The sequence below is a fragment of the Podarcis raffonei genome, chromosome 7 (genome assembly GCF_027172205.1).
Source record: "Podarcis raffonei isolate rPodRaf1 chromosome 7, rPodRaf1.pri, whole genome shotgun sequence".
NCBI lineage: Eukaryota > Metazoa > Chordata > Lepidosauria > Squamata > Lacertidae > Podarcis > Podarcis raffonei.
The window spans coordinates 48,696,475-48,711,774 of record NC_070608.1 but is presented as its reverse complement, the minus strand read 5'-3'; the positions used below and the strand labels follow the sequence as shown (position 1 = coordinate 48,711,774).

The following is a 15,300-nucleotide window of genomic DNA, read 5'->3' as shown; positions in this document are numbered from 1 at the left end:
CATTGGGGAAAATACAAGCTTTTCCTGCACTGCTAATCAGCATGTGACCAGCAAGTTTAGCTGCTTCAGGATTTCTGATAAGTGCCGGTTTAACCTGCCCTCCTACACACCTGATATAACAAATATTGCAATCTCTGTGCTAACAGCAAGCATGAATAACAATATTAGCTTTCAGGAGTAAGAATGTTAGAGAATTGTAAAAGAAAAGGAGAAAGAAAAAAGTGGCAATGGAAGCAGAAAATGTCAGTGTTCACTTCTTCATCCCATGTCTGGAATGAAAATCAACCCAGCAAATACAACCAGTATTTGCTGTTGTTCCTTTCAGTTCACAAAGAGAAATTAGTCAATACTTCTCCCCCATTTGTGTTGAGTTTCCTTTGCACTGAAATGAAGTGGGATAATGTAAAAACAGTGTAATTAATTACATAAATTACCTAAGTAATCACGTAAGTTATGTAATTTTGCCATTGCGCACAATGAGATGAATAACATTTTTGGTGGAAGACAAACTGCACTGGAACAGAAATAGTGATGCATACAACAAACATATGGCAGAATGGAAAGCAAAGACTTTTCATGTCCCTAATTAGGAGGTGCAGGAAAGCATGTGGCAAAGTGATCCTCATGCAGCTGGGAAGCGGGGATAGGTCATGGTATGTGTCTGGGGTAGAGAGAGGGAGAAGTTTGTGTCTGCGTTTGAGAACGAAAGAAAGAAACTGGAAGACTGTGTGTCTATGCACATACCTATGAGTGGGTGTACATCTGTGGGTGTGAGAAGAAGGATGTGTGATTGTGTGAGGGGAGAGTATTCTATCCCCGCCCCGCCCCATTAGCATGGACACACCACCCACCCACTGGCACATCTAGTCCTTGGAAGCAAAAACAGTTTCTAAACCTGCTAGAGAGAGCCAAATGCATCTGAGTTCACCTCAAGCCCTTGAAAGGGCAAGATGCAAGAGCACCCCCTGAACTGGATCAGCACGCATTACTCACAGCCAGATGGCCCAGGAGAGCAGTAGCCAGAATGAGCCCTATGCCAACACCACCCTAAAATCTTGGAGAGAAAAAACCCCTGGCAAAAGCAGCCTAGTATTATGGAAGCTGTTACAAACTGTAAATCAGATTAAGGATTCCGACAGCTCTGATTTTTTAGTTTGGTTGATCTGGATGCCAACAAAATAAACAACTTACAGAAGCATAAAGATGATGAAATAGCACATCTGCATACCCACCAAAAAGTAACTACCATTCATTCTTGATCTGCTTAACATAATGCTTTGTGCTGGTTTTATTATTCCTTTTTTTAAAAAAATGGATATGGCTTGAATTTCAGTCATTGTTGCTTTAAAAGTGTGTTGGCTTTCCACCTATGTGGTTACAATTACGATTAGTGATGCCACCAAATCTAGCTGGTTTAGAGTATGAACTTGGCTAGGTCATAATAACATGTCTCCTGAGTGTTCTTCTCTTGTTCATATTGAAATATAAAGAAGTATACCTCTAGAAAATGTAGTTTTCCCAAGATGCCCGGATACTTATTTTATTTATGTCTTTGTTGTACTTTTATCCCACCCTTTCTCCAAGGAGTTCAGAGTTGTGTACTTTCCTCCCATTTTATCCTCACATCAACCTGTGAGGTGGATTAGACTGAGAGCAAGCAACCCAGTGAATTGGCTGAACTGGGATTTCAACTCTATTCTCCCTGGTCCGAAGCCTGATACTGGAACCTCTATGCCAAACTGGCTTTCAGTCTGAATCCTCAGCTTGTTTTCCACATTTTGAACAGAAGGAGCTTTGGGACATGCTGTTTCCAGGGCACCTCATGTCCATGCTGAGGATTCAGGTGCCCTGGGAAAATTACTTCATCAAGTTCCCTTGTGCCTTGTGGTAATAGGTGGGAATCTGGGAAGCTGACATAACAGTGTTCCAGAAGCCAGGGAGGGAGCTGCTCTTTCCCTGGCTCTCCTCACCTTCTCCAGCACCTAAGTGTACTGCAGCTACAACCAACATCACTGCATTCCCTCCCCACTGCATTTCCCTAGTCCAAATGCTGGACTACATTCCAAGGTTGTCATTCATTCCCTTCTCCCTCCCTTCAACAAAATGGTTACAGCAACACTGTGCTGCTTTGCAGGGCTGGTGTAACCCACACTCAGTCATAGTCTGGAATATTGGATGAATGGACTATGTGCACTGGCAGTAACAGAGTAATCTTCAAAGTGTTTACAAACTCAGATGATTTTTTTTAATGTATGAAATAAGACTAGAGTTAGAAATATGACGAGATGCTAGCTTTACTGCTACCTTTTGGTTCTGAGCTGACACACTAATCACACACAGTTTTCCTGTTCTATTTTTTTTATCATAGCAAAATGGATGTATGAGGGCTGAATAACTGACCCAAAGTCACTCAGTGAGTTTCAGGGGTAAACAGCAATTTGAAACTGGGTGTTTTCAATCCAAGACCAATATCCTATTATATTATAGTGACTTCTGCTAAATATTTAAAAAGAATGTAAAAATTCGCCCTATTGCTGAAAATGTCAAAGTGTTTGTTGTCAAACCAAAACAGGCATATAATAAAACCAATCCATAATTGTATATGGACTATGTATACTGTCATCAGACTCTGCATTTTGCAGAATTTTGTGTAACTTTTATTTGGAAAATTAATAAAAAATATTTAAAAAGAACAGGAAATGTCTCTTAAAAATCTGTTTCCCTGAGCAAAAGAATAATGCCCCATGTTTGCTGCAGTTTTCTTTGAAAAATACTGTTGGTGCGTCTTAGTTAATGCTTTTCTGTGTGTCTCCTTGCTAATGCTGGGTTGCTATGCACCCCACTGCCTTGCCCCAAGCATTAAGTTCAGAAAGAATTCCAGTTTATCCCAGAGAGGCATGGGTTACTAAAGATACTGAAGCTTTGTTTTAGAATGTCTTTCTTGATTCCACCCCCCCCCCCATGCTAGATACAGCCAGGATCTTGTGGCAGAGGCCAAAGGCCTGTCAGTCACCAGATAAATATTGCTGTCAAAGGGCATTCCTATGAGAGGGTGGCTGGGATTAGATGAAGTTGGAAACAAAGTAATGAAGTCTGAGCAGAGGGCTCAGATGAGTCAAAAGGCAGGACAGTATACTTGGAAATGATATGAATCCGGCCAAGGCCAACATCAAGTCAATAGTGCTGCACCAAATGTTCATGAGGTCTGATTTTTGCTGTCAGTGGATTTTCAAGGAGTATAAAAAAACCCCTTGAATATCCTCTGCTGTCCTGACCCTGACTTAACTCATGAACTCGGTACTTGGACTCTCAACTCAGTTATTATTATTAAAGGCTTTATTCCAGAATTCACTATAGCACCCAAACACAGATCAAGTTACAGTCTACGTGGTTGAGAAGTCACAGCAGAGCTCTATGTTACATGGCTAGGAATAAGTTAAGGCCTTGTCCCAACACCTGACATGCCCCCGGGCTCTTCTTCTGAAGAGCAGGGCAGGAATAGTCATTTGCACTGTCGTTTTCCTGAGCCTGAGGACTGATCAAGCAAGGAGGCACTCCTACGAGTAGGACGAGTCTGCTCGTGCTGGCATAGTTGGTGCCATGTCCTTGGCAATGGAGGCAGAGTTGACATGGCCAGCTCACTGTCTGTTCTAGCCTCATTTCATTGACAGGAGGCGGCACCTTAGGCAAGTCAGATGGTTCTGTTGTGGCGGTTGGGATATCCAGTGTCAATGCTTCTCCTCTGTCAACCCACTTGGCTCCTCCACAGCATCTAATCAGTGCTTCCCAAAGAGCTGGACCCCTCCTTGGGATCCAATTCTGCACTTTTGTCCCATTTCTCCTCCCTCTCTAATCAGTGCTGCCAAGCTGTCTCCATTGGCACTGATGCCTAGCTGAGGGTACCGGCCCTAACCGAGGAAGCAGTGGGTCCAGTTTCACATCCTTTAGTAGCAAAGTAGTATGGGAAAAATGAAAAGGAGGGTACATTCTGTGGGAGCCACACCTCTCTCCGGATGCATTTTGTCTTGGCAATACGAGACAACAGTAATACACATTCACAGAAAAGGTATAGCTTTTTCAGTCCACCTTTAAATTGTGTATGTTGCGCACACACACACACACACACACACACACACACACTGCTTAACACACATCAGTTGTCAAGCTATTGTGGAAGGCAATACCCTCTGTTATTAAAGGGCTATGCATCTGTTGTTGTTAAAGCTGTATCTCTCTTGTTTAAAAGGACAGACAAACCCTCATTGCATTCCTCCATTTCAAAACAGTCTTGCTACATAGAGTACAATAGGACCTCTCATTTATATCTACCTAAGCATTTTGAAATTTTGACTTGACAACCTCCTTGTCCAGCACCACAAAGACCAGAAATTCAAATTTTGTTTCATGTCTTGTTTATGTGTATAGGTTCTCTATGAAGGGGGAGATGTAAGGTAATGGTTTTATTTTCTATATATAAAAACATATTTTTCTCATTTTATTTTAGTAACTTAAATACCATTGGCTTTTGAAATTAGTATCAGATATATCATTTGTTTCTTAAAATAATTTCAGGCCATACATTTTTTGAGACATTAGCTCATATTTTTATTCTTGTGTTTGCAATTGCTAATGAAGCTGACATTTTTAAAATGAGACTGAGTGCCAGCCTATACCACACAGATGGCACAAACTTTTCAAATTTGATAGAAACTGCACTGCTGTGCCCATGGAAACTCACATTTCCTCAATTAACTTTTAAAAAACTTATCCATAATAATGAGCTAAAATGGCATTTGTGGCACAGTTTTATTTCAGTTTTGAATCATTGTCTGAGGTGGAACAAAGTAATGCTACAAACCCAGACCCTAACTCTTTTCCCATATCTACTCAGACAATGATATTATATGACACAATAGCCTCCTCTGACATGATATATGCCAACTATGTCTAGCTTCTGTCTACATAGAACAGACAATGTCAGTCTCTACTCTCTACAGAATGGAATAACTGGACATTCAGAAACTAAAGGGAGAACATTTCAGTCTCTTATGACATACTGCTGCTGACCAAAGGGTCATCATTCTTCAGCCAAAGAATTTCAAATGAGGAGAGAAATTCCAGCATCCAAGTGCCAAACTAGAGTTTAGCTATGTATAATTGTATTTATTTAAAACCTAATTGGAACCAAGGTTTTTTCATGTCCCCACTACAGGTGTTAAATTAGCATAAAAAGCTAGGATGATTGTATTATCACTAATTATGGTTGCTGTGAATGCTCACTGTTCTTATCTTGTATACATTTTAACTTTGAACAGAAATGTCATGGCCTTTTAGTTCTACTGATTACAATCCTCCCTCCCACACTGGGATGTTTGTGTTTGTATGTGTGCATATTAAGCTAGTAACTCAGGACAACATTTCATGCATCTAATGAAGTGTGCTCTAGATATTTGTTGGCTTAACCTATCTCCGAATTACTTTCCTGAATTAAAATAGTTCAACTTTTTAAAAGCATAGATCTTATGGGCAATTATACCGAAATTGTTTGATCAGATTTTCATATGTAATTTGAAATCAGTTTTGAGCTGGAAATACTTGAATGAATAGTCATAAAAATGCATTTCCTGTGTCTCAAAGCAAAGGAACACAACCAGCTTTCATAAGCCCATGGAAACTGGCTGTGCATTGGAATTTGTTGCACTAGATTACCATTTGCATAGAATAGTTCCCAATCATTAGGCAGGAAGGAAAACAGGAAAACAGACAGCCAAGAAACTTATGCTAGAATGCTTTTGGCTGCCACACAGACATCATAGCTAACATGGAACTAGCAAAAATGTAGGGTGCATTCAGAAAAGCAGTTTTCTTGCAGCAAAAGTTAGTTCACAGAGCATGACAGAGAATCAAATGGAGTAAAACTGTCTGTTCTAGTACTGTGAATGATGGATGAACCACTGTTTGTTCAAAAACCAGTTTTTGGAATCTTGTCTTAATGAGTGGCATTCATAGTTAAACAGATACATATATTTTATTTTATTTCTTGAAGAAAACTCAGATTCACTTTGTTTTACAATGATTATGAGGTGATACCTGAAGGTCTGAACCATAAATAGAATTTCTACACTATAATAATAATCTCTTCTGAAGCTTCTAAAACAGTGTTGAGGTGCACACAGAGACAATTAGCACAGTTGTATAATTTTTTCCTCAGGTTACAAAGTGGGTTTGATTTTTCCCCCCTTACAATGTGGCCTTTACTTGAGCACCAGTAATCTTCCAAAGATAGAATCAACTTCAGGTCTTCATCCTCTCTATTAATTCAAAATAGATCAACTACCAACGGTTATTTAAAAGACACACTTCAGTAAAAAGGCAGTGTACAGTCTAAAAATATGATAACAACAAAGCAACACGTAGAAATAATTAACAGTGACATGGAACAAAGCAGCGGCCATCTTGGCAACAGCTCTGTAATTGCAGCTCATGCTGCATCAGTAATCAGAACAACAATCAGAAAGATAATCATAGGATGGAATTCAGTTTTGGAACTCTTGACCACTGGTTCTTATTGTAATTGTGATTAAATATCTAGCTCCTTTTTCAAAATACTGATAGAGCAGTCTAAATATACCACTGAAAAGATTCCTTATCACTTCACTATTTGCATACAATTGGAACAGGTTTGTTCCTTTTGCTGTCTTTTAGTATTTATGGAGTCTGTCACCATCAGGAGAAGATGCTCTGTTCCTATTATCCTAAATTATTCACTTAATGTAGCTATTTATTTGTGCTGCACATTGACAGACATGCCTAACGCGTACGTACTCCCCTTCAGAGAGAGTACTGCCTATGTGACCCCATGTTTTCGCTGCAAAAATAAAGCAAGGTGGGAGAAGCGATCAGCTCCTGCAGATGGGGTCAGAGGGGAAGGGGGGGTGCTTAAAAGGAGCAGCTCCTGTGGCAATTCTACGTATATCCTCTTAACATTTTCTTGTAACAATACTGTTTTATAGATGAAACTGCCACAGAAAAAATGACAAATATAACACATAAAAGAACAAAAAGGGGCCATAAATCACAAGTGACACTGGAGCCTATTAAAATGCATTCAGCTGGTGTTGCAGAAAGGAGAGCATTTTCCATTCACTTTACATTCTGCTCCGTAGAATGGGGAGAAACAGAATCTTTGAACTATCAGTGTAACAAATGCTGGAGCTCTAATCGAAGCCGATATACTGGCAATAAGGTTGGTGACAAAGAGAGGCCTTGCAACTGATGAGGGCTGTCAGTCAGAAGTCTTTATCTAACTTGGCTGAGATACTACAATTGAGAAGAGCTCTGCGCTTTACATAGCGGTTGTGTTTTCTAAGAGTATCTGCTAAGTGTGAACAACAGACACACATCATTAAACACCAGTGTGTATGCTCTTAGGAACTCTGATTAGGCTGTGGCTGCCCCACATATGAACATATAAAAGAGTAGACAATTGTCACTCTGACTTTATGTGTTTACTATTGTCAGAAGTATTAGTATACAGAAGGCCAACATGATCAAATGTGAGATATGGAGGTGCTCTGAGAGACAAGTGCCCAGAAGAATTTAAATTGTTGGATCCAGATATAAATAAGAAAAACAAGAACATGATGAAAAAATAGCCACAACTGGAACATAGGCTCTGATTATTATACATCAGTGATGGCCAAACTTGGCCCTCCAGCTGTTTTGGGACTACAATCCCCATCATCCCTGACCACTGATCCTGTTAGCTAGGGATGATGGGAGTTGTAGTCCCAAAACAGCTGGAGGGCCAAGTTTGGTCATCACTGTTATACATGGAATGAATATACAAGAAATAAAATCATCATTTATCACCATGTAGGGTAGATCATCCCCAAACTATCTTGAGTAACAATGACAAAAGTGATTCTCATGATACAACAGATGAGTAGATTCTACAGATGTCAATAATACTATATACTTCAGCTCTTTGGTTTAGCTGGATAATGGGTGATGTTGCCTAACTAAAGCATACATTATTAACACAAGGAAAGTCCAGGCAAATATTACACATCACTTGTGAGTTAGTGGTTTCAAGTCTGCTGTCACTTACAAGAAAAATGTAAAGCTGTTACTGCAAAAGCATGTGGATTTTGGATTCATTCTCAGAGATATTATATATGCATTTGTTAATCAATTCTGCTAGTTTCAGATAACCATTCATCTGTTTAGCTGACAGAGCTGGAGAGCTGCCTCAGCAACAAACCGTGTGGTACTAATTTAGAGCATGTTTCACTAAAGGTGCTTAGCAACTACTGTCTGCCTGTTCAAGCAGAAAATTCACTATTTTAAAATACAAGAGGGGAAAAGATTTGCTGAAAGGAAGAGTAGCCTCGCATGCTACTTGCAGACAGAGCATTTTATGGGGAATGCACATGGTTTGCAGAAGCACTGTGGTAGGGCAGGTTAGACTTTCCACCTGGCAATGGAACACCCCAAGGATAGTACCATTTTATTTTTTTGCTTTAAATCAGGGGGATACCATGTTTTATTTGATCCAAAATATGTGATGCGTAAAGGGTGTAAGAATCAACTGGCGTCTTATCCAAACCAGCATTTTATTACTTCTTTAGCACAAAAATACCACAATGAAAACCACGTTTTACAAACCAACAAGTGAATATCTCCACATACCAAGCAAATGAATACATTTCTCTGCTGTTCTTAATATAAATATTGGGATTCACTTTATGTAATACTGACAATTTTGGAGGTGTTAAGTATAATGAAGGGACAGGTCTAGCTCCTGTCTTGCAGTGCAGCATATTTTATATTCCGAAGAACTGGAGATATTGTGGTTCAACTAGAAATGCTGTGGTAATCTACCATGTTTTATTTCTGTTGTGAATAATGTAGTTCTGCAGGTGAGGATATGTATCCCATTGGCCTTACATATCTTCAATCACCCCCATGTTCAATTCCATCAAGGAGGGAAATATTGACAACTGGATACATAAACTCTTGTTAAAGCTTCTCAGAGTGGGGGGAAAATTAGATGTAGTTGGACATGCATTACCTAGCAAAGATTTTGTACGAAGGCTGCAACAAGCGGTGCTGAAAACGACACCTGGCATGCCTGGCAGCAAGTCTGGAGAAACATTTTAACCATAGATGCAATACTGACATGGGGTTTTAAACCCATTATCTGTTTCACTGCTGTAGTGAAGAGGCTTTGCAGCTTTTGCACAACTTTTCAAATCTAAGCAAAGATATGCTATCTAGTCCCTGCTGCAAAAGGGCTTGCTAAACTGGAAAAGCCTGTTCACAGTAGATGTAAACCGACAAGGGTACCTAAATTCCTTACGAACTTCACTTCTTCAATGAATGGACTCACTGGGACTTGTTGCAGAGATGGGGAGAAAATGTTGTCAGTTTGACAATTCTTTGCAACATTTCTGTAGGAACTAGATGATGTTTAATTATCATTGAACTTTCCAAGACTGGCAGTTGGATGTGCAATTTGTTACCCAAAAAAGCACTAAGAAGCACCACCAGCTTTTTCAGAAAGAAGAATGTATGGATGCTCATGCACAAGTTATTTGGAAACTGTGGATACATGGATTCCATGAATATCGGTCACCATGGGTAAAACACTCCATATAAATAAGGGAATAGGAACATTACATCCCTATTGAACAAACTTTTTGTCCCTGAGAATGCAGCACTTTGCAATTCTCACAAACATCTGTGAATGTTTGTTGAATACAATAGGGGTAGGAATATGTGGGGCAATAGATGTTGAAATCAAACTCCCATCAACCCTTGCCAGTGTGATGTTAAATGTAGTCAAACAAAACATGGAAAGCCACGTTATCCATCTCTAGTCCCTTAGAGACAAGTTTTAAATTTATTTTATATTAATTTTTTTGTTAAATTCTCAACAAGAGAAACTTCCAGTAAAATTAATTTATATAAGTTTAAAACATGTAGATTGAAATTTCAGTCTACCGTTTTCTTTTTAGAATATGGATGTAAATAAATATTTATTTAATTCTATGTATGTTTAATAGTACATTAACTACATTCAGGCTGTTAGTGAAATTATAAAAAACTTTTCATGTGAGAAAATGTTGCCTGATCCTAGAATTCATAAAGTAGATGTTTACTACTCATGTGCCTTGTTACAAAAATTTGGAAAAAAAATTATACATCTGAATACTTTGTGTATATAACTGAATCCTGAACAATATGTTAGCTGCTGGAATGTTAGGACAGACAAAGTATTTGTGACATTAGGCTCAAAAGGGATGATCCCAGTGCTCAAACACACAAATGAAACATGCAGCGAATTTGTTTGGCGCTCTTGGATATAGGTGCCAAACATTTGGTATCCAGCAAATTGCTAAACAAAGGTAGAGCTGAACCTCAAAAAGGTCTACATTGTGGTAAACCAGCTACAAGCAAAGAATGATGAGAATGTGGAGGAAAACAAGCCCAAAAAGCGAGATGGAAATGGGTAAGATGACTTGTCTATACTTGAGTGTCTGACCTGTTAGTTGGTCGTCGCCTGCAGCAGGGGCGATGCGAATGTATGGTGTTGTAAGCTGAGTCACGATTATCGCAGCTAAGGCAAAGGAAGATTTCCAGGTCAGCATGCATGAGGGAAAAAAAAGCCAGACTGAAGCTAAGCTAGCAAGAAACAACTTGTTCAGATGTTATTGTTTCAATTCCTTAGAAATTTAAAGAAAGAAAGGGAGGGAAAAAATTGTTAGGAGTGACTTACATTGATAAATTCCTTCATGTGATTGTTTACACATCTGAATAAAAGTTAATGTGAACTTAACTGTGTGCAGGTGAGCTGGCAGCCATTTATATTATGATGGCTGCTGGAAAAAGCAAAACCACCAGGGATGGCTACAGGCTAACCACCAGCAATGTTTGGTCTTGACTAAAATTTCTCCATTCAGTTCTACATTCACCAGAGTATGTCAGACTTCAGGATCAGACTCTACTTTGTGCTTTACCTGAACCCCAAGATCTATCAACTGGAAGGAGGTGCAAAAGACATAGAATTACAGAACTCGGAGCACCTGCTGAATACAGGAATTTGTTTTAAGCACCAGAACTGACTTTTGAGTTCACAGTTCTTCCACATGAAATTCAATTTTTGTTACCCCAACCATTCTTTAGGTTAGCAGCCTTATATATAGGGAGGGGGCACTTTATTGTTATTGTTGAACAATCAGAAATAAAATGCTTGCTAATATATTACAAATCACACAGAGACCTACGAGGGGATCACAGTCCACCCTGATATTCACAACTACATGGAGGAATTTAGCAATGTGAACCAGTCCTTAAATATTCTGTGATGCTTCCTGATGTGTTTTGCACAACATTTTGTTCAAATAAACAAATGAACAAACAAAAAACCACTAGAGTGACTGCACCAGCTTCGACTTATCTTGTCTTCAACCCATGTTCACTGATCTCAGTCTTACTTATCCCACAAATAAATTTCTGAAAAATCTGTTGATTCGGGGTGATATCCAGCATTAGTCACTCAATACAGAGCTAAGTTCATTCCTTACAATGGACCTGCTCTAAGTATAACCTAGCTGGATATCACAACACTGGGATGTGTAGCCAACATATACACCAGCCTCTGGGGTGGGGCTAGCTGACTAGTGCATTAGGGGCCCCTTCACACATTTGTACTGAAAGCCTGACGGGGGAAATAACATACCTTTACTGCCTGGATGGATGGAGATAGATAAACAGTGGAAATCCCTGCTCTTTCTAGGGTGTCATCTTGGTTAGAAGAAGTTAACCTTTCCAATTAGATTACAAGAGAGTTAACAACCCTGATGGCTTCTGTGCAAACTTGGGTCCATTTACTGAACATATTAAAATAAAATGGGTGTTTTACAGTCAGCAATGAAATACTTGAATTTCCCCGCCATTTCCTTAAATTTGCATTGTATATTGTGAGCATTTTAGCTTTTAATCTCTTCATATTTTAATTGTGTTTTTTCTGTTTAAATCACACTGTGTATGATTTTTACTGAAGTTTCATTTATGGCTGTTTGTAATTTCTATACATGAAAAAAATCAATAAAAATAAAGGTTTAAAAAGACACTAAATGTTTTGATTTAAGGGTCATCTGCACATTATTCATGCTAAGAAGATACTTCTTATTAGCATCTTCAGATACAGGAGTGACTCACAAGAGTCACGGTTAGAACCATCCCAAAATATGAAGCTCCAATTGAATCTTGTTACGACTTCTCCCACAGATTACATGTGCTCCTTAAATTTGACTACATATTGATTAATGTTTATTACATGAGATCATAGTAAGCATGTATCCTTTCATGAACATAAGAATGGAGAAAATATTTTAAAATTATTATTAACACAGTCTTATTTGTTTAACATTTCTCCCCTCCCCATTCTACAAATAATTGTCACTAAATTATTAACCTTGTTATATACATTACGCTAAGGTGGGGAAATAAAACAACTTTTAAAAGGTCAGTTCCAGCATATAACATCTGGGAAGTGGAGAAAAGAAAAAACCCACAGAAAATTGTGTGAAAGAATCATATGAAAGCTTGTAAATTACACAGAACAGCCTGGGTGCAGTTAGATATGTGGCAATGAGTGAGGAAAGGAGATTATCCACCATCTGCAGACAATTAAGCTCAAAACTGCTGCTGCATAATATTTTGAAATATCTCCATGCAACTCTGAAGCACTATGTTGTTAGTAACTGTTACAGTACTGTTGCTACAAGATATAAATAGAATAATAACCCTTTTCTTCTACAACTGATACTTTCCAAGATTAAAACAATAGTCACCTGTGAGCTGAAAAAGAGAATTATAGAAAATGTAGACATAGGCTGAACAAGTATAATTTGTGGGAGCTGGATAGAAAAATATCTCATAATTTTAGAAATTGAACATTTGGACATTTCCGACAGGTTTCCCCACCACTACCCCCAAAAAGAAACCTGACTACCATTTCCATGAATAATTTATTTGCTATTTAAATAGCATTATATTGGTTCAGAATGATGGTGTCTATGATGGAGATACAAACCAAAGAGTCAAGATCAGTAGCAGTTTGCAAAGTTTGGTTGTTGCTGTTGGCATCCATCTGCCTCCTGCTTGACCAATAATCCTATAATGTCTGAGAGGGCAGTAACCGGACATCCACATGGACAAGGGAATTAGGATCTGGTAGAACTCTGGCTTAGTTATCGAGTTTCCAGCACAGCCAGACTACACCAGCATAAGCCCAACATCCGGGCTCAGAAAGAGACACACTGTTCAGCTGACAGAATCACGATCTTATGGTGGAGTAAGCCTCCAAAAGTGGGCATACAGCAGGAGTGGCAGGGATGGGGCCAGGAAGGGAGGCTTATGCTAGATCCAAACTCAGCTCAGCTTGGTCATGTGATATGACAACCCAGTGGAGCTTACAATAGTAAAAAGGATGGTGTACGCCCAACTCTTATTTTAAATGCTTGCTTTCCCTCTGCCAAGATCAAGCTAGCTTAGCCAGGAGTAGCCCTTGTTCCCAGACAGAGTTTGGGATGAGGCAATTTACGCCAGTTAAAGTTAAAGCACTTTAAGGTCTGCTAGCTTCTTATACTTAGGATTGTTCTTAGTATACAGTATGGCTGTTTATGCACACCAAAAGGAAAAAGAAAAAAAATGCTGACCTAAGGTAACACATGGCTCTAATCTGTCAGTTATATGTCTAATCAGGGGTGTAGCTAGCTGCTCCGGCACCCGGAGTGGTGGGGGCAGGGCGATCTGCCCATGGAGGCGGGGCAATCCGTGCACGGGGGCGCTGCAGCGATCCACCCAGGGGAGGGTGCTGTGGCGATCCGCCCAGGGGGGCGGCGCGGCGAGCTGCCCACAGAGTCCGCCTGGCAGACACAAGCCCCACGCTGCCCAAAACGGCAGAGACGTGTGGTTTGGGTGCGCTGCAGGCCAGGCCCCGCGGTAACTGCCACCCCCACGGTGTGCCATTCTGACATCCCCTCAGGGATGACACCCGGGGCAGCCCGCACCCCCCTTCCTACATCCCTGTGTCTAGTTATACAAAATATACAAAATATACAAAATAGGACAGCGCTGAAGACTATGTTAGCTTCATACTCAACAGCATACTGGCATTTCTTTTTATTTTTTGTGGATGCCTCATAATATATGAAATGTGGGTCTGAAGTATGAAATTTTAGTTTTTGCTGTAGGAAACCATTGCACACCAAGAGAGAGAGAGAGAGAGAGAGAGAGAGAGAGGGAGGGAGGGAGAGAGAGAGTTAATTTTATGAAAGGAGTATAAAATCTGCAGTGGGGAAGAAAAGTAATATTCCAAGCAATTCCAGTCAGGAAGTCTTTCCTGTCAAAATGCATTTCACCATTCACTTTCTGCAGGGAGGACCCAATGACATGGATGGAAAACTAATCCCCTCCCTCTTCCCTATAACAATTTATTCTTTCTGAGTGTGTGTGTGTGTGTGTTTCTTGTCAAATGCACCTTCACCTTCCCTATCCACAAACACTCCCATGGGAAGATGCATGCTTTCCTGGCACAATAGGTTAGACATCACCTTTCTGTTTGAACATTAATTAGTAAGTATGAAAACTACTGATTGGCAAACACAAATGCCCCTCAGCTGTGCTCAGCAAAGGAAGCTAATTTCCAATAAAATAAAATAAAATTGGAAAACAGGTTGGTTTCTTTGGAGCCCAATTCCACACACCTTTGACACTATTGTATGCCTGGCAATATCACTTTGTAACATGCCTTTCCAAACTCTCAAACCTGCTTGCTGCCTCACTGCATTTCTCTCACAGCAAGGCTGGAAAGGTCTCATTGGATGCCTTTCATTAAGTGCCCTTTCTTCTTTGGCAATCACTCGTCGCCGAGTAAGATTGTCTTCCATGAACACAGTCTTAACAGTGAGTCCGTAAGTGACTGTGGAGGCTAATTCTGGATCCATACGCCCTTCCACAGTGGGGATATAAGGTTTCCAGGCAGGAGTTGATCATGGTGAGGGTTCTTAGCTTGTTTCTGCTTTACATCCATGACACCTTTGGTAAAGGCTGGTCTCCAGTTGGAGTGCTCGGAGGCCAGTGTTTCCCAGTTATCAGTGCTTATGTTACATTTTTTTAGATTTGCCTTGAGAGAGTCTTTAAACCTCTTTTGTTGTCCACCAGTATTTCGCTTTCCATTCTTGAGTTGGGAATAGAGTAGGTACTTTGGAAGATAATAATCAAGACATC

At 39.8% G+C, this 15,300-nt stretch overlaps 1 protein-coding gene across 12 annotated transcripts in view; it reads right to left on the bottom strand.

The window, feature by feature from the left end:
• PTPRM (protein tyrosine phosphatase receptor type M) overlaps positions 1-15,300 on the bottom strand; it is a 408,835-nt gene that overhangs the window by 129,674 nt on the left and 263,861 nt on the right. For 6 of the 12 annotated variants that reach the window (XM_053396503.1, XM_053396505.1, XM_053396504.1 and 3 more), the window contains exon 14: positions 10,547-10,621. The exons of the other annotated variants lie outside the window; for them this stretch is intronic. In XM_053396503.1, coding sequence (XP_053252478.1) covers positions 10,547-10,621 — 75 coding nt within the window. The remainder of the gene's footprint in view (positions 1-10,546; positions 10,622-15,300) is intronic. 12 annotated transcript variants of the gene reach the window in all.